Source organism: Sinohyriopsis cumingii, chromosome 6, assembly GCF_028554795.1.
Source record: "Sinohyriopsis cumingii isolate HCF-2022 chromosome 6, ASM2855479v2, whole genome shotgun sequence".
Classification (NCBI taxonomy): Eukaryota; Metazoa; Mollusca; class Bivalvia; order Unionida; family Unionidae; genus Sinohyriopsis; species Sinohyriopsis cumingii.
In genome coordinates this window covers 93975793-94002148 of record NC_142966.1, presented here as the reverse complement: position 1 = coordinate 94002148, position 26356 = coordinate 93975793, and the positions used below count along the sequence as shown (strand labels likewise).

General features: G+C 37.7%; 1 protein-coding gene across 2 annotated transcripts in view; it reads right to left on the bottom strand.

The window, feature by feature from the left end:
• The window catches only part of LOC149797465 (DNA repair protein RAD50.L-like), a 240693-nt gene that overhangs the window by 40218 nt on the left and 174119 nt on the right, over nucleotides 1-26356 (bottom strand). For both annotated transcript variants that reach the window (XR_016421828.1, XM_089962273.1), the window contains exons 30-33: nucleotides 14042-14071; nucleotides 12643-12723; nucleotides 11943-12001; nucleotides 3807-3954 (exon numbers count right to left, since the gene is read on the bottom strand). Coding sequence is in view for 1 of the 2 variants with exons in the window: in XM_089962273.1 (XP_089818399.1) it covers nucleotides 3807-3954; nucleotides 11943-12001; nucleotides 12643-12723; nucleotides 14042-14071 (318 nt within the window). In the remaining variant the exon portion in view is untranslated. The remainder of the gene's footprint in view (nucleotides 1-3806; nucleotides 3955-11942; nucleotides 12002-12642; nucleotides 12724-14041; nucleotides 14072-26356) is intronic.

The window sequence follows — 26356 nt, the reverse complement described above, 5'->3', positions numbered from 1 at the left end:
AAGAAGCTGCACCACGCCAAGAAGAAGGGTCACCCACGCATCAACACCTGCTGTGCAAGCAACCCAGAGAAAACACAGCAGTTCATCAGCAAACTGAAGGAAGCCCTCACCAAAGTGACACGTGATGACACCATTGACTCCAAGTGGTCCCATATCCGTGACTCTGTGTACAATTCAGCCATCACAGCTTACGGGAAGAGGGAGCGAAAGAATGTCGACTGGTATGAGGCAAACTGGGAGGAGATGGAGCCCGTGACTGAAGCAAAGAGGAAAGCCCTCCTGGCATACAAGGCTGCACCTAGCCGCAGAACACTACAAGCCCTCAGGATTGCAAGGAACAATGCCCAGAAGACTGCCCACCGCTGTGCCAACACCTACTGGCTGAACCTTTGCAACAGTATACAGACAGCTGCTGACACCGTGGATACAAGAGGAATGTATGAGGGTATCAAAAAGGCGACAGGCCCCCCCAGCTACAAGACCGCCCTCCTCAAGTCCAAGATGGGCGAAGTCATCACAGACCAGGGGAAACAACTACAGCGATGGGTTGAGCACTATCTCGAGCTATATGCAACCCAAAACAATGTCACTGGAACTGCCCTGGATGCCATTCCAGACCTGCCTGTCATGGAGGAGCTAGACACACAGCCCACCCTGGAAGAGCTCGGGAAAGCCATCGATTGCCTTGCCTGTGGGAAGGCTCCTGGAAGCGACGGCATCCCGCCTGAAGTTCTCAAGAGCGGAAAACCAGCACTGCTCCAGCCCCTACACACACTCCTCTGCCTTTGCTGGGAACAGGGATACATCCCACAATGAATACCAGGGACACTGGAAAGACATCATTATAATTAAAGTAATGAATACCAGGGACACTGGAAAGACATCATTATAACTAAAGTAATGAATACCAGGGACACTGGAAAGACATCATTATAACTAAAGTAATGAATACCAGGGACACTGGAAAGACATCATTATAACTAAAGTAATGAATACCAGGGACACTGGAAAGACATCATTATAACTAATGTAATGAATACCAGGGACACTGGAAAGACATCATTATAACTAAAGTAATGAATACCAGGGACACTGGAAAGACATCATTATAACTAAAGTAATGAATACCAGGGACACTGGAAAGACATCATTATAACTAAAGTAATGAATACCAGGGACACTGGAAAGACATCATTATAAATAAAGTAATGAATACCAAGGACACTGGAAAGACATCATTATAACTAAAGTAATGAATACCAGTACCTCTATCTTGAACAACTTGTGTGCAACATGCTGAAATTTGTATCCATTTCACTGGAATGGCTGAGTTATATAATGCTTTTAATGTTAATGCACAGTTCAGCCACAAATTATTGATGTCTCTTAAGGACTTGATAATACTTAGGCTTAACTCAGCCTTCTTCTTGACATGATTGTCGGCATGGTGATGAAAACTCATCCTTTGGTTACTTTTCTTGAAAATTACTGTAAACTAAAAATTCAATAAAAGAAAGAAGTTGAAAATATGATAATAAAAATACGTTAATAAAAAAAAATAAAATCTTTAAATTTATTTTCCAATAAAGCTAATCTGATACAATTTAAATCCAAAATGCAAACTAAAGAAAAACCCAAAAATGAAAGCACCAGTTGTAAATAATTATAAACAACTACAACTGTAACTAATAGGTGAATACAAAAATTTTGCAATAATTTCAAACTTTAGTCCAGGGGTATCAAACATGCAGCCCCGAGTTATTTCCTTCAGCCTGCAACACCACCCAGACTTTTTATAACATAATTAATAATGCAAAATGTTTCTTCACTGTCAGCCAGTTTTATAAAAACTTGATTTGTTACATCATTTGCTTCTTGTTCCCTACATTTCAACTGGCTACCTTTCATATGAGCTTATTTCATTGCATAAAAAGGTTTCAGTAATGCGGCCCATGGGCAAATGCACTAGTCCTCATGTGGCCATCGTGATGATTTGAGTTTGAGACCCCGCTTTAGTGCATGCTTCACTGAAATATTCAGCAGTTTTGGAAAATAGATACTGAAATCTATAAAAATGGCATAAAATTAATAGATCTAAAATTTTCATGGTATTTTTCCAAAATTCATTCCACAGCATTGGAATATTTTCAGTTATCAAAGTTTTGGGAATAAATATCATCTTAAAATACGACATTTCAGAATGAATAGTATATTTAGCAATTTAATATCAGTTATGAAGAAAAAAGTACACTCGTGGAGTAACAATCGGTATGTCCCAAAACAATTATGTAAAATGAAGATGAATTCATATATGTAGTTAGCTTGCAACAGACAAAAAGATCTGAGTTAATACAATACTTTTTTCTGTAGAAATTTCTTCCTATGCTGTTGATCTAATGTATTATACAACAACTATTTCAAGATCTCTTTATGATTTGTATCTTCATGCAGGCCTCATGGCATGTCAGCATAATTGGTCCAATACTGAAAGGCCTTAAATGCCAGGATGCCTTTTGTCAAAGTTGGTTACTTCAGTTAAGCAGATTTAATGGAGATGTCATGGAAAGGTTTTTGACTGTACAAAAAGTATAAGAGATTTCTGCCTGAATGCCATCTGTCAGATTTGATCAAATTCTGTCAAGCAGTTTTTGATAATGAAGTTGATTTTTTGGAGAAAAAAATTGGAAACGGTAGTTATATTTCATGCTGGATTACCATCATTTGTACAATGTTTAACACAATTATTGCCTGGAAATTTTCTGTCAAATTTGTGCAAATTCAATTGCATCACTTTTTATCCATAAACCAGATGTCAAAATGCTCTTGGCTATCACTATGAAATATTTTACTGGAATTCTGTGTTTGCAAGAAACATATTTCTGTGCTTCCACATCATGACCTTCACTGAAAATTCTGAATATCCTGGGTAGGTCCCTGAGGGTAAGGACTGCTTCAGTGGCAAATGTGAATTGTCTTTTCACGCTTAGGAAGTATGTACATGGCATGATTACACAGGGAGGAGTGGATCTTCATAGATTTCCAGCTACGACCCAGGGCTACTTATTCTGAGGAGTAAGAATGGACGACATGGCCAAGGTCATGTTGCATTTATATACTTGTCCTTTCATGTCCAGTGTAATAAATACAAGTTAGGAATATTAATAATCTTAAGTTATGTCGATGAAGTCAATCCCATTTGCATGTATAAAATTCTCTCTTCATGCCCAGTATTTATGTATGTATGTACTTATTCTGAGGAGTAAGAATGGACAACAGGGCCAAGGTCATGTTGCATTTATATACTTGTCCTTTCATGTCCAGTGTAATAAATACAAGATAGGAATATTAATAATCTTAAGTTATGTCGATGAAGTCAATCCCATCTGCATGTATAAAATTCTCCCTTCATGCCCAGTATATATGGTAATAAGGTGGGAATCTCAACAGTTTCTATGTTATGACCTAGGGCCTAAGTGTTTGCAGGTAGGGAAAGATATCAAGACATTTGCCAGGCATTCAGGTTTGACACTTGTTGACACTTGAGTGTCTGATCACAGACATGGAAGACATACATCTTAGGAGTTATTTGAACTTTATGTAAAATTACCTCTATCACCTTAGTCCACCCCCAGGAATGGGATCACATTTCCAGAGGGGGGATAAATATATTATCATTGCATTCTGTGTAAAATATCAACTTTTGTGATGTGTCTTTGGTCAAGGAACATTACTCTTGTGCTTCAGCACGATATAACATTCATGCGCTGCAGTGTCGTAAAACATGAAACAAAACCTAACTTTCTTACCTGTCGTGATGTTAAATCCTTGCGTAGCTTATCAAGACCTGTTGCAGTGTCTTTCCTTTCCTCACTAGTTCTCAGCAACTTTTCCTGAATCTCTTCTACACTTGCACATCTCTGCTTAAGCATGCCTGCCTTCCCAGACTGGCTGTAGCTGTTATCATAAAGTTTCTACATAAGTCTGCATCAGAATGAAAACAAAATCTGTCTGCAAATCCCCATCCACCCAAACAGTAGCAGACAGCAGAGGGGAAGAACTCTGGAAGGAACTGATACAGTTATATGCATGTGTTCATACTACATGTATGAACATTTTTCTATGTATAGACTTTAAATAAAGGGAAGTGGATAAAATCATGTTACTGTATGTACATAGAAGGTAAATAGTACGTCTTCTGCTTCCAATATTTACAATGCTGAATCAAGCAAAGGAGAAGAATGACAACTACAGATTTGCTTGTCTTGTAGATTTAACAAGTAGTGTGATTTCTAGGATCATGTGTGCAAAGGGATATAACTCTAAACTCTCAACATTAAGGTAACACTGGTCAACAGTGAAATCATTACTGACTTGAAAAGGCCCTAATCTGTAGTATTTTGGTGTGCCGAACACGAATATAACTGTGAAAAATTTGTATTGGCTCTCGTTTTGAAGATATTCATATACCTCATTTTCTATGTTTCACTGTGTAAATTTCTCCAGTAGGACTGCAGCAACATCCGGAATAATGATGTAACATTGCATAATACCATCATGCTCACATCATCCACAGTTGATTGCATCATTTTCTGATGCAATGCAATACTAATGCCATGCGGCTGCTGAAGTAAGTTGACGTCAGCAGTGTACTATACATGTGTAGGCCTATTATACTAATGCCAGGCGGCTGCTGAAGCTGACGTAAGCAGTGTACTATATAAAGCCCAATCAGATAGGTTCAGCATTTAAAATATTTTAGACGTTGTGCGAGACAGTTCAAGCTACTGTTACATAAAACTTATTATTTTATCCATTTACGTACAATAAAGAACAGTAATGCCTCGAAAGTGTGTTAATACCGCGGACAATTTTTGCTATATTTGTGGGGAAGTGACATTTGCCAACCAGAAGAAAAGTATCAATTCTCAAGTGAAGAAGGCATATCATCTTTACTTCGGATGCAAGGTTGGTGACCAAGACAAGCCTTGGGCTCCGCATATATGCTGTGCTACATGTACAACACAGCTTTCACAGTGGTTGAATTGCAAAAGGTCATCAATGCCGTTTGCAGTCCCAATGGTGTGGAGAGAGTCAAGCAACCACCTAAATGACTGTTACTTCTGCTTGGTTCCTCCTCTTTCCGGCGGAATAACGAAGCGAAAGAAGTCGAGAATAGTCTACCCAAACATTCCGTCTGCATTGAGACCAGTTCCACATGGTGAGGGACTTCCTATTCCAGAACCTCCAGCAGAATATTCTCTTGATTCATCTGACGAAGACAAAGGTGAGTCGACCTGTTCTTCTCCTGGTCCATCAGCATGCAGTGATCCAGATTTTCACTGTGGTGCATCATCAACCCCACACAGAATAACACAGGAAGAACTAAATGACCTGATTCGTGATTTGGACTTATCAAAGAACAAGGCAGAATTGCTAGGATCAAGACTCCAACAATGGAATCTTCTAGAAGAAGATGTCACAATTACTGCATATCGAAAGCGCCACCAGCAATTGGAGCCTTTCTTCAGAAAGGAAAGTAATCTGATATTCTGTTCCGATATTGAGGGCCTCATGAATGCTTTAAAAATCACTCATGACCCACAAGAATGGAGACTATTTGTGGACTCTTCGAAACTGAGTCTCAAGGCTGTGCTTTTGCACAATGGAAACATTCTTCCATCTATTCCAGTAGCGTATGCTGTCCACATGAAAGAGACATACGATAACTTAAGGCAGCTACTGAATTCCATTGAGTATAACAAGTACAGCTGGCACCTCTGTGGTGATTTGAAGGTAGTTGCCCTTTTAATGGGACTGCAGCAAGGATATACAAAATACATGTGTTTCTTATGCGAGTGGGATAGCCGAGCAAGGGAAATGCACTACATGAGGAAGGAATTGACTCACAGGCAGAATGTAGCCATTGGAGAGAAGAATATCCAACACCCAGCTCTGGTTGAGGCTCAGAAAATCTTGCTACCACCCCTTCGCATCAAACTAGGTTTGATGAAGAACTTCGTGAAAGCCATTGACCGGACTTTGCCAGCATTCCGATACCTGCATGAAAAATTCCCTCGACTCAGCGAAGCAAAGATTAAAGAGGGAGTTTTTGTGGGTCCTCAGATTCGAGAGCTTTTCAAAGATGACCGGTTCAACAACTTGCTGGAAGGTGACGCGAAACAAGCATGGAATGCTTTTCGCCTAGTTTCTACAAACTTCCTCGGAAATGTTAGGGCAGAAAACTATAAGGAACTAGTAGAAGACATGTTGATGAAGTATAAGAAACTTGGCTGCAATATGTCTCTAAAGATTCACTTCCTTCATTCCCATTTGGATTTCTTTCCTAGCAACTGTGGTATTGTTAGTGATGAACACGGCGAACGTTTTCATCAAGATATCGCAACAATGGAACAAAGATACCAGGGAAAATGGTCCACTACAATGCTGGCTGACTACTGCTGGACACTCCTCAGAGATGCTCCCGAACAGCTGTACAAGAGACAGGCGAAGAAATCTAAGATGTAGTCAATGACTTGATTTTTTATAGGTAGGCTATTACAGTTGACCTTTTACTATTGGAATGCATTTCGTTATGTAAACATTAATTTCTTGCAGATTACAAAAAAACTAGAGCCAATTTTGCAATTTGACTGTCATATTCGTGTTCAGCACATAAAAATTGATAAGAATTGACTAATTTTATTTCAGTAACATGACTTTTGTAAAAATTTGTTGTCCAGTGTAATTGATGGAATTATCCAGCAGTTATCAAATAGGATGAACTATGTCAGTCTGTTCTGAGGAAAATGGAGTCACCCATAGTGTTCGCAACATGGCGCCACGTTAGTATGGAAAGTCCATTAAGCATGAAAGGCACAGAGGATGCCAGTGTAGGGGCCACTCTTGTCACAGTTAGGTTAGAAATGATAAATCAATAAATGAATTAACTAAGTTCTGTTCACTTTTTATCTCATGAAAGATTTCCATTATTGAAATCGGTACCAGGGTACAAACAAATGGGGAGATATATTCAGACTATAACTGGCAGAAGGATGGACAGACAATCATAACATAATACCTATAATGAAAGTCTTGCTGGCCTATATGAGCAATCGTACCATCTGACATTCACTGTAGATTATTATGACTGACTGACAATGCATGTCCTCGTATAAAATTTATTCAGGATGGAATAGGATCCAACTATGATTAATTGTGATCTCTATGATATCAAGAAATCAAGTCAGGATATCAACTTTCCAACAGAATTCTGACCAAGCAGTCTCCAGGTAGTTCTTTTTATCCCCAATGATGTGGGTTTTTTTGCTTTTGGCTAATCTGTGGATTGTTCTTTAACAGTTATAATGATAGTTAAAATAACAATCAAATTCCAGCAAAAAAGCAAATTTTGTAGCCATTTTTCTTTGTTTGCCTATAAATTTGCCATGTTCCAAATGTTTGACTCTGGTGGTTAATGTGTAATTTTTTCCCCAACTGTAAACCAAAATTTGAATCTCCTTCACTGTTTTGTACCTTTGCCTTTGTGGTGGTCAATATTTATGGATCCCATCACTCATAAGTTAGAGGTGTATTCAGATCTGTGTGAATTTCATTGGACAAGTTTCAGAAAGATGCTGAATTTGAATTTTTCATATGCATGCTGAACTTATTCGAGAAATTCAGACGGACTAATGATAGTATTTAGATTTAATAGGACAGACACATCCATTATTACTGAATAAATGAAAACTTATTAGCTGAAAATCTTTATGAACGCCAATTTTACACAAAAGTGAAATTAAATCTTAAAATTTGTTTAAGGTTTTTTCAAGGTGTTAAAACAATTTTGATGTTCAAGACATAAAGCAGTTACAAGATTAGCTTGAACTCTTTAGTAAACCGAACATTATGAATTAACAGCTGTAATCTTTTCAAAATTACTTCTGCTCACACATAGTAAAATTCACCTCAACAAACTTCAAACGATGAAACCAGCTGCCCCTGCTGACAGAATCAAAGGGTAAAATTAGCAACTACATTGGACGTCTTTAATTTGTGTAATTCACATATACATGTGTTTTCTCCACAAGGCTAGCCTAATGAAAAACAATACAGTATGCAAAAAACCACTGTGGGGTCAGGGAGCACTGTTCATCATATTTTTGGATTTTTAGATTAAACAAAATTAGATTTCCTTCAGTTTCTTAAGGCTATTTGAGGTTTCTAAGGTCAAAATGAAGGTCTGAGTTTTTCAAGGTTTTTGAAGTCCACTTCTATCCCTGATTACAGGTAAACTTGGTGTAGAAGAAAATTATTAATTTTGAGTAAATTTGCAATACCTATTTTTTTATATTAATCATGAAAAAAATAGACATTTCATTTATAAATGCAAAGAAAATACATGCATGATCTATTATGATTAGGATTACTGACATCGCACACCAACATAAATATCCATATATCTAAAACAGGGTGGGAAAGGTCAGAGAAAAAATCTGGACTAACAACAACAGAGGTCTATGAAGCTAAATTAAGGCCTGGGGCAAGTTTCAGTTGGGCAAATGGGTCATCAACTTGGCCAACAAATCTGAGTGGTCTTTATTATGAGCACTGTGTTAGTGTCTATGTTATCTCAGCATATGAAAAATGGTAGACATATAAGCTGTGATGATGACAGAAGTCAACTTTTTCACCTCTGTGAGCAAAGTCAGAAAGTTGTATATCTCTGGGATGGATATTTTAGGATAGATGCTGTTCTTTACATATTCACACATTTCACTTGCCTTCACCAAACTAGGGGTGCACAGTTTCAATGGTAAATTGCTATACTGTGGTACATATCCTGTTGTTATATGCACTTGGGTAAATTGCCAGTGAAGCAGGTATTGCAGTAGCATTTTCATAAATACTATACAATTTTTAAAACAAATTCAACCTTCATTTGCTTTGTTTCAATGTTTTTATTTTATTTCTTTCAATGTTTCTTTGTCTGAAGCACCACCACCCCATTTTCTAAAAATGTGTCTGTCAAGGAAATGGCAGAATAGCATGTTATATTCCACCTGTTGCATAGCAGTGACATAAAATGGTTAATTTAAAACCTGAAATTTTGCTTGAGCAACATTTTAACACAATCACTCATCTAGCAACATTTTTAACACAATCACTCATCTAGCAACATTTTTAAAACAATCACTCTTCTAGCAACATTTTTAATACAATCACTCATCTGGCAACATTTTTAACACAATCACTCATCTACCAACATCTAGCAACATTTTTAACACAATCACTCTTCTAGCAACATTTTTAAAACATCACTCATTTAGCAACATTTTTAACACAATCACTCATCTGGCAACATTTATAACACAATCACTCATCTAGCAACATTTTTAAAACAATCACTCATTTAGCAACATTTTTAACACAATCACTCATCTAGCAACATTTGTAACACAATCACTCATCTGGCAACATTTTTAACACAATCTCTCATCTACCAACATTTTTAAAACAATCACTCATTTAGCAACATTTTTAAAACAATCACTCATTTAGCAACATTTTTAACACAATCACTCATTTGGCAACATTTTTAACACAATCACTCATCTAGCAACATTTTTAAAACAATCACTCATTTAGAAACATTTTTAAAACAATCACTCATTTAGCAACATTTTTAAAACAATCACTCATTTAGCAACATTTTTAACACAATCACTCATCTACCAACATCTAGCAACATTTTTAACACAATCACTCTTCTAGCAACATTTTTAACACAACCACTCATCTGGCAACATTTTTAACACAATCACTCATCTAGCAACATTTTTAACACAATCACTCATCTAGCAATATTTTTAACACAATCACTCATCTAGCAACATTTTTAACACAATCACTCACCAAACATTTTTAACACAATCACTCATCTAGCAACATTTTTAACACAATCACTCATCTAGCAATATTTTTAACACAACCACTCATCTGGCAACATTTTTAACACAATCAACTCATCTAGCAGCATTTTTAACACAATCACTCATCTAGTAATATTTTTAACACAATCACTGATCTAGCAATATTTTTAACACAATCACTCATCTAGCAATTTGTAACACAATCACTCATCTAGCAGCACTTTTAACTGAAATTCTGTAAGAATGACAAAAATTAATTAATAATCTTGCCATTTTAACATAACACAGAGTTCATGAGTTGGATGATGAACTGACTGCTCACATTTGCAAATATCATCCCATCTAGCCGCTAATGTGGCCAGAGTTGAGAAAATGAAAATTAAATGGAGTCTGTCTCATATGGCTTGGACTGACTACATGTAAGGATCTTTCACAATATTTTTCTACTAAAGAGATTTAAAAGAAATTAAATTTATATTATACTTGGAATTCCTGTTCACTCTTTCATATCATTTTGTATTTATAAAAATTTCCCAATATATTGCAGTGCATATTACATTACACTGTCTTAAATATACACTGCAACTCAAAACTTGGTCCAGTGTCACCGAGTCTGTACTTGGTCATTTTTTTCAGTTTCAAGTTTTTGTGATTATATTATTTTACGACAGAACTTAATTTGATGAAAATCTGCAGGAGGCATAGGTGGGAACTTCCTCTATTGTTTTCACGACTTTTTCCAGCCAACACTGTACATTATACTTTATTGATTTTTTTGTTTTCGACTGATGTGCCAATTGCAGAATTTTGCACAATGGCAGAATCAGGAAAAAGGAATCTTGTCAGTAAAGGCTGTTATGTTTCAGGCTCTTTAAAACAGTAACAAGAAAAGAGTGAAGACAACAAGCTTTGTCAAATTTAACAAATAATTTATTTCCTTAGAAAAACAAGGTAAAAATGAGAAAAAGAACTTATGGTTCAACAAAATAAAATCCCAAAAAATAATCCAAGAATTAAAAAATAGTGATCCTAGTAATAAGAAGTCCTATTGAAAATGAGTTAGAATCCTGATGAAATCCAAAATGGAAGGCGATGACGTATGCTGTGGTCAGTGTCATACTGATGTGTCAACAGGTCTTTGTTGAATCGCAGAAGATAATATTCCATTGTTTTAATTCTTTGTAAATTTTGATAACTGTCCTTGTCCAAGAATTAATTTAGAGCACAAGCATTTCCAGGGAAAAATAATCTCTTGGAATCCAAATAATTTGAAGAAAACAAAATAAATATCCCAAAAAACTGGTCACAACATAAAACACTTTGACTTCTCAGGTGTTATGGGAAGAATGACTATTTTTTCTCAATACATCAATAATAAATCTAGCTTCGGTGCAAAACAGATGCCCAGATGTGGGTCAGTCCACTGGAAAAACGAGTTTGAAACAATTGCTACATGTTAGTTGTCATGTACTTCAAGTATGGCCTCAATTTCACTTTATGAATTTTACTGGGAGAAAGAATAATAAAGAAATAAAAAAAGTTGTTTACTTCAACTCTTACTGATTTCTGAATCAAGGTCAGCATTAGTCACAAAGTTTCTATTATTAGCATTTACGAAAAACAGTCAGGTCAAACTGAACTGAATTTCTGGAAAATGAATTTCTGGAAAGTGTCAAATCCAGTAAATAAAGTTACATTACAAAAGTATGTAATGGAATAAAACAAAATGTAAAACTAACAAACATTCAAATTAGATCAAATATAAATTAAATCAAATATACATAACAGGGTAATAGATTATTCCAAGAAACATTGCAAAATAGAGCCAAGCAGCATTTAGCTGATACGGCCAAAGATTTCTTCATCACAGCTGAAACGGAATGCAATGATTCCCAACAGGGTACAAGAGTGCAAAATGAGAGCACTGTTGTGGCATCAAAATCTAGGAGAAAACCTGAGTCTATGGATTCATTTTGGCAAAACAGGGAGGATCTCTAGAGATAGTCCTACCTTTTGATGTCTCGGTTTATTTCTTCTACTTTGATGGCTTCGGTTTTTATGTTGTCAATCTGTAAGAAAAAGCCAGTAATGACTGCAATGGGATTTATGGATATTGCAAATATAATTAAGAAATTAATATCTTGTAACATGATATATTTGATAAAGTAACCTTCCCATCATTTCTTTATATATGCATAACAAAAAAATACAATTACAGATTTTAAAAATCTTTAGGAATAAGGAGAAGAGTTGTACTGAATGACAGTCTTTGCTGAAGACATCTTTTCTTAATCCTTTTTGTGGTTTTGGGAATTTTGTGATTCATACTTGACTAAGATCACGAATAGGTTGAATTAATTTTGGAAGTAAACTATGCTTAATATGTCGTAAGGTTAGCCCAACAATATAGCATTATGGAATATAATATAGCATTATGGAATATCATATAGCATTATGGAATATAATATAGCATTATGGAATATCATATAGCATTATGGAATATAATATAGCAATATGGAATATAACAGAACATTATGGAATATAATAGAGCATTATGGAATATAATATAATCTGGCAATTTAGGAAGAAAAACAATAACTTAAATGTTCCAATAAAGGAAGTAGACAAACTGTACTATTAATGATATTGCTTGTCTCATCTAAAAGCTAGTGACCCTAGAAAAGAAAAATATCTTTGGATATATACGTACCCCTGCTTTTGCCTCTTCACATTGTTCCTCCTTTCTTTTAGTAAGAATCTCTTTCTCATGCCTCAAACTGTCAATCTTTTCCTATGAAATAAACATAAAACCCTCTCTAAATGCCAGCTTAGTAATAATAATATAAGTTCCTCAAAGAGATTGGTACTTTACTGGCCAAAAAGATATTTAAGGAATCCAACAGAAGCCAATTTCTTATCTCCATTAATTTCTTTCAATTGCATAGTACTGAAAGCACCCAAGACAGCAATTCCAACATAACAAGCTAGGTATAAAAATGTATCTTCTTGAATGCTTGAGTTGACATGTTTGAGGGATAAAAGCAGAAAAAAAATCTTAGTCATGACCTTTGACCTTAGTCTGGTGTCATGGATAGAAGATCACAAAATGTGTCTAAATTTCTGTCACGATATATCCATATGATAAATTCAGTTAAAATTCATAATAACTATTGGTCCAAATTATCATATTTACAAGCTGAAAATAAAAAACATCAATTTATGATTATTTAATTGTTGCTGTTATAAAAAGTATTAAGAAACAGTGATACAAAGAGCCAGGAAAAAACAAACATTCTAACTTCCTAAAATATAAGGCAAAAAATAGAATGGAATGAATATCCATCATCCTAACATTCGAACACGATAGTCCTTAAGTAGGTCACATCATCCAAAACACTGGCAACCACTGAATTGTGTGGATTGCTAAAAGTGATAGTTGTAACTCTCCATAGAATTCAATATTTAAGTAACATGCTAGTTTGGGTAAAGTTAAAGCAACTCTTTAATCTGACAACAATTGGGAAATCAAAACCTTATGGGAACAAAATTTAAAAGATGTTCCAACACATAAAAGACACAACAGACTATAATATGCAACACAGAAATTGTGATCTACCCAATTACATACAAGGTAAACAGCATTCAGCTTAAATCAGGAATAATTAAATCACAGATAACATGAAATTTCCAAGTAACCAAAGTCACATATTCCTGTCATTAATTTGCTTTCTCAAACCCATCTCAACTTCCATTCTCCTGTGAAAAAAATTCAAAATGTAAAAACAAAACTCTACCACACAATCTTAACAGCTCCACGGTCAGTGAGAAAAACTCTGTCTTTGTCATACTGGAAACTTGAGAACCAACAGATATCACAAACCTTGGATGGGCAGTCATTTTGCTCTTGCACATACTAGAAATGAGTATAAACCAAGACTGCTGACATGCAAAGCAAGTAAGTTACCCTTTCAATATCCAAAAGTACCTCAAAGAGAACTGAAGAGAGAGACATTAAGAAGTTACTGTCTTCTATCTTGAAGTAACTTAATGCCATTTCAAGGCTAAATTTCCATATGGATTATAAAACGTATCAAATATAAAAGATTTACCTGAAGAGGTTTTAGTGCTGATGCAGCCTCCTGTAAAATGAAAAAATATTAATAACATTAATCCCTACAAAAAGTAGGTGCTATTTATTTTATGCCCTGAAATTATTCTTCAAAGAGAAGATTATCTTGAATGAACTCATGCAATATGGGCCAAAAAGAATTCACATGAACCCAAGGTAAGTCTAAATCTTTTGTCCTATATTCTTTTAAACTGCTGAGTATAGAAACCATCTCTGATATTATTTAGAAATTTAAACATACCAATTTGGTTTTAAAATTATTTGTTTTTACCTGAGTTCACAAGATACAGGTATGTTCAGTAGAAAATTCTGTCATGGCTTTTGACCTTTCAGCTGATGCCATGGATAGAAACTCACTGAATTTGTCTTAGTGTCAAAATATACCACCATGCTAACAGTTTGGTTAAATCTATAATATTTAGAAACAAAGAGTTATTTAAATTGCATCATTCAAATTATTCAACAGACAAATCCACAAACTGGGTTTGATAAACACCATTCATGTTTGTTTGTATTATCAAGCTCATGAACCACTGAAAATTAAAATTAAGAGTAACGACCTTGGACCTCACTACCAATGTCATCATAGGATCTTATTATCAATGTCATAGAACCTTATTATCAATGTCATCATAGAACCTTATTATCAATGTCATCATAGGACCTTATTATCAATGTCATCATAGGACCATATTATCAATGTCATCATTAGGACCTTATTATCAATGTCACCATAGGACCATAATATCAATGTCATCATTAGGACCTTATTATCAATGTCATCATAGGACCATATTATCAATATCATCATAGGACCATATTATCAATGTCATAATTAGGACCTTATTATCAATGTCATCATTGGACATTACCATCAATGTCATCATTAGGACCTAATTATCAATGTCATCATTAGGACCTAATTATCAATGTCATCATTAGGACCTAATTATCAATGTCATCATAGGACCTTATTATAAATGTCATCATAGGACCTTATTATCAATGTCATCATAGGACCTTATTATCAATGTCATCATAGGACCATATTATCAATGTCATCATTAGGACCTTATTATCAATGTCACCATAGGACCATAATATCAATGTCATCATAGAACCTTATTATCAATGTCATCATAGGACCATATTATCAATGTCATCATAGGACCATATTATCAATGTCATCATTAGGACCTTATTATCAATGTCACCATAGGACCATAATATCAATGTCATCATTAGGACCTTATTATCAATGTCATCATAGGACCATATTATCAATATCATCATAGGACCATATTATCAATGTCATAATTAGGACCTTATTATCAATGTCATCATTGGACCTTACCATCAATGTCATCATTAGGACCTAATTATCAATGTCATCATTAGGACCTAATTATCAATGTCATCATAGGACCTTATTATCAATGTCATCATAGGACCTTATTATCAATGTCATCATAGGACCTTATTATCAATAATATAGGACCTTATTATCAATGTCATCATAGGACCTTATTATAAATGTCATCATAGGACCTTATTATCAATAATATAGGACCTTATTATCAATGTTATAGGATGTTATTATCAATGTCATCATATCACCTTATTATAAATTTTATAGGACTTATTTATCAATGTTATAGGACCTTAATACAAATATCATAGGACCTTATTATCAATAGTAAAGGACCTTATTATCAATGTTATAGGACCTCATTATCAATGTCATCATAGAACCTTATTATGAATGTTATATGACCTTATTATCAATGTCATCAAAGGACCTTGTTATTAATGTCATAAGACTGTATCATCAATGTTATAGGATCTTGTTATCAATGTCATCAAAGGACCTTATTATCAATATCATAGGACCTTTTTATTAATATCATAGGACCTTAATATCAATGTCATCATATGACCTTATTATCAATGTCATCATAGGACATTAATATCAATGTCTTCATATGACCTTATTATCAATGTCATTATAGGACCTTATTATCAATGTCATCATAGGACCTTATTATCAATGTCATCATAGGATCTTATTATCAATGGCATCACAGGACCATATTATCAATGTCATCATTAGGACCTTATTATCAATGTCATCATAGGACCATATTATCAATGTCATCATTAGGACCTTATTATCAATGTCATCATTAGGACCTTATTATCAATGTCATCATAGGACCTTATTATCAATGTCTTCATATGACCTTATTATCAATGTCATTAAAGGACCTTATTATCAATGTCATCATAGGACCTTATCATCAATGTCATCTTAGCACCTTATTATAAATGTTATAGGACCTTATTATCAATGTCATCATAGGACCTTATTATCAATGTCATCATAGGACCTTATTATCAATGTCATCATAGGACCTTATTATCAATGTCATCATAGGATCTTATTATCAATGGCATCACAGGACCATATTATCAATGTCATCATTAGGACCTTATTATCAATGTCATCATAGGACCATATTATCAATGTCATCATTAGGACCTTATTATCAATGTCATCATTAGGACCTTATTATCAATGTCATCATAGGACCTTATTATCAATGTCTTCATATGACCTTATTATCAATGTCATTAAAGGACCTTATTATCAATGTCATCATAGGACCTTATCATCAATGTCATCTTAGCACCTTATTATAAATGTTATAGGACCTTATTATCAATGTCATCATAGCACCTTATTATAAATGTTATAGGACCTTATTATCAATGTCATCATAGGACCGTATGATAATGTTATAGGACCTTATTATCATAGTCATCATATGACCTTATTATCAATGTCATCATAGGACCTTATTATCATTGTCATAGGACCTTATTATCAATGTCATCACAGGACCTTAGTATCAATGTCATCATAGCACCTTATTATAAATGTTATAGGACTTATTTATCAATGTTATAGGACCTTATTATAAATATATTAGGACCTTATTATGAACGTCATAGGACCTTATTATCAATGTCATCATATGACCTTATCAATAATATAGGACCTTATTTGGGGCCCCGAGTGGCCGAGTGGTCTAAAGCGCTGTCTATTACGGATCACTGCCATCTCACCTCTGTCTGCGTGGGTTCGAGTCTCGGATTCAGCCAATGTCAGTATGTGAGAAAGCTTGCCAGTAGCTTCTCGTGGGTTGGTGGTTCTTTCCGGGGTTTTCCTGGGTTCTTCCTCCACCATTAATACTGGCCGCCCTGTATAGCCTATCGTGTGCTGAAAAATGGTGTTAAACCCTACAACAACAACAACAAGGACCTTATTATCAATGTTATCATAGCAAATTATTATAAATTTTATAGGACTTATTTATCAGTGTTATAGGACCTTAATACAAATATCATAGGACCTTATAATCAATAGTATAGGACCTTATTATCAATGTTATAGGACCTCATTATCAATGTCATCATAGAACCTTATTATGAATGTTATATAACCTTATTATCAATGTCATCAAAGGACCTTATTATTAATGTCATAAGACTGTATCATCAATGTTATAGGATCTTGTTATCAATGTCATCAAAGGACCTTATTATCAATATCATAGGACCTTTTTATTAATATCATAGGACCTTAATATCAATGTCATCATAGGACCTTAATATCAATGTCATCATATGACCTTATTATCAATGTCATCATAGGACATTAATATCAATGTCTTCATATGACCTTATTATCAATGTCATTATAGGACCTTATTATCAATGTCATCATAGGACCTTATTATCAATGTCATCATAGGACCTTATTATCAATGACATCATAGGACCTTATTATCAATGTCATCATAGGACCATATTATCAATGTCATCATTAGGACCTTATTATCAATGACATCATTAGGACCTTATTATCAATGTCATCATAGGACCATATTATCAATGTCATCATAGGACCATATTATCAATATCATCATAGCACCCTATTATAACTGTTATAGGACCTTATTATCAATGTCATCATAAGACCTTATTATAAATAACATAGAACCTATTATCAATGTCATCACAGGACCATATTTTTAATGTCATCATTAGGACCTTATTATCAATGTCATCATAGGACCTTATTATCAATGTTATCATGTGACCTTATTATCAATGTCATCATGTGACCTTATTCTCAATGTAATCATTAGGACTTATTATCAATGTCATCATGTGACCTTATTATCACTGTTATCATATGACCTTATTATTAATGCATCATTAGGACCTTATTATCAATGTCATCATGTGACCTCATTATCAATGTCATCAATGTTATAGAACCTTATTATTATTATCATAGGACCTTATTATTAATGTCATCATAGGACAATATTATGAATGTCATCAGTGGACCTAATTATCAATGTCATCATTGGACCTTATTATCAATGTCATCATTGGACCTTATTATCAATAATATAGGACTTTATTAGCAGTGTAATAGGAACTTATTATCAATGTCATCAGAGCACCTTATTATAAATGTTATAGGACTTATTTATCAGTGTTATAGGACCATATTATAAATATTATAGGACCTTATTATGAATGTCATAGGACCTTATTATCAATATTATAGGACCTCATTATCAATGTCATCATAGGACCTTATTACCAATGTTATGTGATCTTATTATATCAATGTTATAGGACTTTATTATCAATATCACAGGACCTTATTATCAATGTCATCATAGGACATTATTAATGTCATAGGACTTTATTATCATTGTTATCTTCTTGGCATCTGTCGGTCTATGGGAAACGATGGTGTAGCTCCAAAGTAAGCTTTTGTTTATCCTTCTTTCTAGCTCTCTTTTCAGCTTGTTTTATTTTTCTCTCTTCCTCTGTGTTTTGAACTCCCTGCCTGACAGCTAGATGCCAGCTGGAATGGTTGTTTGCACAGCTCTACCAGTCATTGACGTTGATGTCTGCTGTCTTCATATCCTTCTTGCAAACATCTTTGTAGCGCAGATGTGGTCATCCAGTTGGTTGTGCACCTTCTGCTAACTCCCCATATAACAGGTCCTTGGGAATGCGCCCTGGGTCCATTCTCTTGACATGGCCAAGCCAGCGAAGGCGCCTCTTGCTGAGAATGGTTAACATGCTGTTCATGTTGGTGCATTCTAGAACGTCTGTGTTGGGTACTTTGTCCTGCCACTGGATGTGCAGAATGCACCGCAGACATCTCAGGTGGAAGCTGTTGAGTTTCCTCTCGTGTCTTGCATAGGTGGTCCATGTTTCGCTGCTGTAGAGAAGTGAGCTGAGCATGCAGGCTTGGTAGACACGCAGTTTGGTCTTCTTGGTGACGTTGGGGTTGTTCCAGACTCTCCGGTTAAGTCTGGCCATCACAGCTGATGCCTTGGCAATCCTGCCGTTCACCTCAGAATCAAAGGAGAGTGAGCTGAAGATGTTAAACCCGAGGTATGTGAAGTTCTCGACAACTTCCAAGTTGTACCCATCGATGGTGACAGAGGGAGGGGAGTCTGCATCCTGCGCCATGACGTTCATTTTCTTCAAACTGATGGTCAGTCCAAATTCCTTACAAGCATGGGAAAGGCGGCATACCAGCTGCTGAAGTCCATCTTCCGTGTGTGATGTCAAGGCTGCATTGTTGGCGAAGAGCAATTCACAGATGAGTACCTCTGTGACTTTAGTCTTAGCACGGAGACGGGCGATGTTGAACAGCTTGCCGTCAGCCCTGGTATGGATGTACACAGCTTGCCGTCAGCCCTGGTATGGATGTACACTCCCTCACTGCAGTCCTTGAATGCGTACTGGAGAAGCATGAAGAAGAAGATGGCAAAGAGCGTTGGCGCAAGGCCTTGTTTGACTCCGCTGATGACTGGGAATGCTTCAGATGTTGCGCCATTGAAGCACACTGTGCTGTGCATGTTCTCGTGGAACGACATGATGACAGCAAGCAGATGTGGGGGGCAGCCAATCTTCTGCAGGAGTCTGAAGAGTCCATTCCGACTAACCAGGTCAAATGCCTTCATCAGGTCTATGACCTGCCAGCTCGAAATCCACAATGGGACTCTGGGTAGATGTGGGAAGCTAGGATCTGCAAGCGCGCCAAGGCAACATGGCCGAAAGCCTTTTCGACGACGCAGAGGAGGGAGATGCCCCGGTAGTTGCTGCAGTTGCTATGGTCTCCTTTGTTTTTGTACAAAGTGATGACGTTGGCGTCACGCATGGCCTGTGGAATGTATCCCTGTTCCCAGCAAAGGCAGAGGAGTACGTGTAGGGGCTGGAGCAGTGCTGGTTTTCTGCTCTTGAGGACTTCAGGCGGAATACCATCGCTTCCAGGAGCCTTCCCACAGGCAAGGCAATCGATGGCTTTTCCGAGCTCTTCCAGGGTGGGCTGTGTGTCTAGCTCCTCCATGACAGGCAGGTCTGGAATGGCATCCAGGGCAGTTCCGGTGACATTGTTTTGGGTTGCATATAGCTCGAGATAGTGCTCAACCCATCGCTACAGTTGTTTCCCCTGGTCTGTGATGACTTCGCCCATCTTGGACTTGAGGGGGGCGGTCTTGTAGCTGGGGGGGCCTGTCGCCTTTTTGATACCCTCGTACATTTCTCTTGCATTCCCGGTGTCGGCAGCTGTCTGTATACTGTTGCAAAGGTTCAGCCAGTAGGTGTTGGCACAGCAGCGGGTGGTCTTCTGGGCATTGTTCTTTGCAATCCTGAGGGCTTGTAGTGTTCTGGGGCTAGGTGCAGCCTTGTATGCCAGGAGGGCTTTCATCTTTGCCTCAGTCACAGGCTCCATCTCCTCCCAGCTTTCCTAATACCAGTTGACATTCTTTCGCTCCCTCTTCCCGTAAGCTGTGATGGCTGAATTGTACACAGTCACAGATATGGGACCACTTGGAGACAATGGTGTCATCACGTGTCACTTTGGTGAGGGCTTCCTTCAGTTTGCTGATGAACTGCTGTTTTCTCTGGGTTGCTTGCACAGCAGGTGTTGATGCGTGGGTGACCCTTCTTCTTGGCATGGTGCAGCTTCTTGGGTAATATTCGCACCTTGCTGGCCACGAGGGAATGGTCCGTGTCGCAATCGGCACTGTGGTAGCTCTGGGTGAGGAGGACACTGGCCAGTTCTGCATGCCTGGTGATGACAAGGTCTAGCTGGTGCCAGTGGCGTGAACGTGGGTGTCTCCACGACACCTGGTGGATCTCCTTGCATTTGAAGAAAGTGTTGGTCACACACAGGCTGTGGGAGCAGCACATCTCCAGCAGTCGCTGACCATTCTTGTTGATCTTGCCCTTTCCGTAAAAGCCGAGACAGGTGGACCAGGCCTCGTGGTCAGCTCCGACTCTAGCATTGAAGTCTCCTAGTAAGTAAAGGCTTGTTGGGGATACTGGATATTGCCTGATCCAGAGCCTCATAAAACTTGTCTTTCTCCTTGTGCGTGGAGCAGAGGGTTGGGGCGTACACGCTGAAGATGTTGACTGGACCTAAGGATGTTGACAGCCGGAGGGCAAGGATTTTCTCAGTACCTGATGATGGAGGTTCAATGAAGGGGATTAGTGTGTTCTTTATGGCAAAGCCTACACCATACTACCTAGGTTCATCCAAGGGCTTCCCCTGCCAAAAGAACGTGTAATTGGCTTCCCTGATGGTGCCGCTGTCAGCCAGTTGGGTCTACTGGAGGCAGGCAATGTCAATGTTCAGTCGGGAGAGTTCTCTGTCAATGACGGCAGTCTTTCGTGCATCGTCGATCTGCTGTTGGTCAGCAGTCAATCCAGGACACATGGTCCTGATTTTCCAGGTTGCACAACAAAGAGTTGGAGTCTTCTTATTTCTTTTTTTAGTCTTTCCTGGTGCGGAGTTTTGTGGCCCACTTGTTGAGATGGTTCTCTAAGCTCCACGCACCCAGTGAAGCAGGCAGGACGTGGCAGGCAGCACCTTACTGACTGGGGGCTGCCCAGCTTGAGGCAGGCGGTAGCTGTCCAGTGAGACCTGGTGATCTCTACCACCGTCAGAAGTAACCCCTGGTGCCAAGCTCTACGCCAATCGAGCTTTGACTTAGAACTGGTAAACTGCTACTTCTCGTGTTGTGCCGACACCGGATGATGCTGGAGTGTCCTCTCCAGTGGAGCTATGAAGCCTGGGCAGGGCGGTGTGGAGAATCAGCTGTTGTCCATGCAGCAGATCCCCCTTCTCCATGCAGCTGGTGGGCCCAAGGGAACGATGAATGCCGATACAGCTTGGCACCAATGGTGTTGCAGGAGTTGCCGGAATAACATTGAAGTCAATGTCAGACCGCCTTAGGGACTCCGTTTCTGGATTTTCTGTCGGCGTTTACTCCCTTAGCCTTTCCCATGAGTGGGTATAGCCACAAGGCAGCAGAGGTTTGGAATTGGAGTTTTCATTCTCCTAGATGAGCTACCATCCAAGGTTTACGAGTCCCATCTACCTGAAGCAACTGGTTTTGAGGCGCCAGCCCGCCTTCACCCCTTCTCCTGTTAGTGGAAAACATGGTCTGCCAGACTTCAAATCTAAGCCACTCGTGAAGACCAGGAGCTGGATTTTAGTTGACAGAGGCAATCAGAGACGCAAGCCGTATGGGGCATTTTTGGAGGATTGGGGTGCTTGTCTCCCACTCCCACCCCTGGCAATGTCAACCTTAGACCACATCATTGTTATAGTAAGGTCCTATGATATTGATACTTAGGCCATTTGATGACATTGATAACAAGATTCTATTCTATCATTGTTATAGAATCTTGTTATCAATGTCATCAAAGGACCTTATTATCAATTTCATAGGACCTTACTATCAATATCACAGGACCTTCTTATCAATGTTATAGGACCTTATTATCATTGTCTTAGGACCTTACTATCAATGTCATCACAGGAACATATTATCAATGTCATCAAAGGAACATATTATCAATGTCATCATTGTCATAGGACCTTATTATCAATGTCATCATTAGGACCTTATTATCAATGTCATCATTAATACCTTATTATCAATGTCATCATTAGGACCTTATTATCAATGTCATCATTAGGACCTTATTATCAATGTCATCATTAGGACCTTATTATCAATGTCATCATTAGGACCTTATTATCAATGTCATCATTAGGACCTTATTAAGTCATAATTGGACCTTATTATCAATAATATAGGACCTTATTATCAATTTAATAGGAACTTATTATCAGTGTCATCATAGGATCTTATTATAAATGTTATATGACTTATATATCAATGTTTTAGGACCTTATTATCAATGTCATAAGACCTTATTATCAATGTAATAGGACCTTATTATCAATGTCATCATATGACCTTATTATCAATGTCATCATAGGAGCAGCAGAGGGGGCGAATCCGACAACTTTTTAGACAAAATTTGATTGAGGCTTTAAAACGACAAATAGAGCCTTCCTTCGAAATCTCACTTTTCGAACAAAAAAAAATAAAGTCTCCGTTTGGCAAATGGAGCCTTAGCGTTTTTTACTCGAAAACGCTATATTTCGCCACAACATCTCGTTGGTGTTTTCCCGTGGTAATCATCGGGCGTCCCGCGTCGATGTCATCGCCCCCTCTGCTGCTAAGTGGTTATTTACAATGAAAATTATTTACAACTAACCGAATATTTGGTCAAGTCCGATACGATATCGTGTCCGAGGATCATGTAAATTTATCGTTACGAATCCATGTGGGGTCGACTGAGCATGACTAAAAAAGTTTCGAAAAACATTAAAGTCCATGTCACCGCCGCACCATGTCTGCCAAATATTTCGTAGCGTGTGTGTATCAACGCCGTTGAACACAGCAAGAATATTACAGTTGTCTCTAATTACTTTTGGAATCTGAGTGTATCGTTGAGTGACATATATCACGTCAGTGTTTTTATGCCTGCCTCTGGAAAATATCCTAGCTGGGTTTTTTTGATTGTCTAACATAACATCATCGTACACGACTAGATTGTTAACGTCGCCATCAATATCATCAATACCCGGTGCATCATTGATATCTGTAATAAACTCGATGACATTTTTTTTAGCGATCGCTGATGCATTCTCGTTGAAATCTTTCAACACCTCGTAGCATCGTTGATCATCTACGCTAGGAGCAACCAAATACAACTTATCCCACTTCATCCATCTCATTATTAAATTGAGTAACAATTGCGTCTTGCCGGATCCAGATGGTCCGATGATAATCATCCGGATCGAGTTTGGTAACGCTGCAACATGCTTAACTGGTTCTCTTGTTTTAGTCGCCGAAAAATCAATTATATTCATATTTCTATACATAAATTATGGATCTATATTGTGTGAAGTGTAGAGTGCGTACTGGCACAAATGATATGACAACCGCTACAACAAGAAATAACAGATCGGCGCTTACTGGTAAGTGTGTACAATGCGGTACAAAGAAATTTAGATTTATTTCTATTAGACCCGGAGATGTTTTAAAAAAAAGCGAGGAGGTGACATCGCAGCCAAATTGGCAAAACTCCCCGGAACACCGTGGGCAAAGTATCCAGGAGAAAAGCACCTCCCAGGATATAACTACTGTGGCCCCGGAACACGATTAGATATTAGACTCGATGATCAAAATCAGCCCAAACCCGGTGAGTATCCAATAAACGCTATCGATAAGGCGTGTCATGCTCATGATGTTGCTTACTACAAAAGTAGCGATCTGCAACAGCGTCATATCGCGGATGTAAAATTAATTCACGCGCTAAATGCTATTCCTGATAAATCCTTCAAAGAAAAATTGGCCTCATGGTTGGTAAAATCGGCTATGAAAGGTAAATTAATGATTGGAAGCGGAGCTTCTCGCGCTGGTAATTGAAAACGATAGCGTTTATAATAACAACATGGATTCCATCTATTATTCTCCGAGAGGATACTGGAAGGGGAAGGCCGCAATTGGTAAGCTTGCAAGCGCTGCAAAGGTAACAAAGACCACTGCGGCTAATTGGTTATCCAAACAGGCTATATGGCAAATCTATCTACCACCGCCTAAACAAATCAACTTCTCGCGCTTTGATGTCAGCGTACCTAATGAAGTTCATCAGGCTGATATACTATTTCTGCCGCATGACAACGGTTACAAATACGCGCTAACCGTAGTTGATGTTGCGAGTCGATACAAACAAGCGGAGCCGTTAAAAACAAAGTCGGCAACTGAAGTAGCCGCTGCGTTTGAAAGAATTTATCGAAGAGGCCCTCTGCGCTGGCCAAATCTATTACAAGTTGATCCCGGTAGTGAATTTCGCGGCGCTGTTTTATCAACGCTGAAACATCATAGCGTCGCGATACGACGAGGTCATACTGCGCTACATCGTGATCAGGCAATTGTTGAACGATTCAATCGGACTCTTGCTGAACGGTTATTTGGATATCAATACGCGAAGGAATTCATCCAAGAAAAACGATCTCGTGAATGGGTTAAAAGGTTGCCAGGTGTAATTGCCGCGTTAAATAATGAGATTACCCGAGCAATCAACATGAAGCCCAGCGACGCGATTAAAGAAAAGTATATACCCGGAAGATCAAAAATAGATAGCGTTTCCAAGCCGATTCTCGGCGATGTCACTGTTAGATATCTGTATGAACCAGGAGAGCTTGAAGGCGGTAAAAAAAGAGCTACTGATCCTATCTGGAGTGTTACCACACATAACATATCAACGATAACACGATCAACTGGTAGACCACCGATCTATAGACTGGATTCAACTGCTCCTCAGCGTGGATTTACACGCGAGCAACTACAAGTGATACCTGACGATACTCAATTACCCCCGCGTGGTCTTAACTAGCGCCGTTGCGTCTATTGCACTCAAGACAGGTCAACCTCACATTGTTTTTGACATGACCGAGACTGTTATCGATCCTATCCACGGTAAATTGGCGAGTGTCTTTATCCGAATAACGCCAACTCATTATACAATTGCAACTCGCGCAGTGATTATTCTGTTGTTGTCGTAGCGAGATTATTAATTCGGCATCAATATCAAAACGCCGCTGTTTTTTTTTATCCTGTTGGCGGTAACCCGAGAGTTTTCTATCAATGACGCTTGCATCGATGGTGACTTTGTCGCCGGCTTCGTCACTGACTCCGTCAATAACAATTCTTCGAAGCTGATTTATCCTCCGTACTCGGGACACTGCAAGATAGACTAGATTCGACCATTCGATGCGATTATCAACCATCCAAACAATTGTGTCCGTGATGGTTAGTCCCTGCGAGGA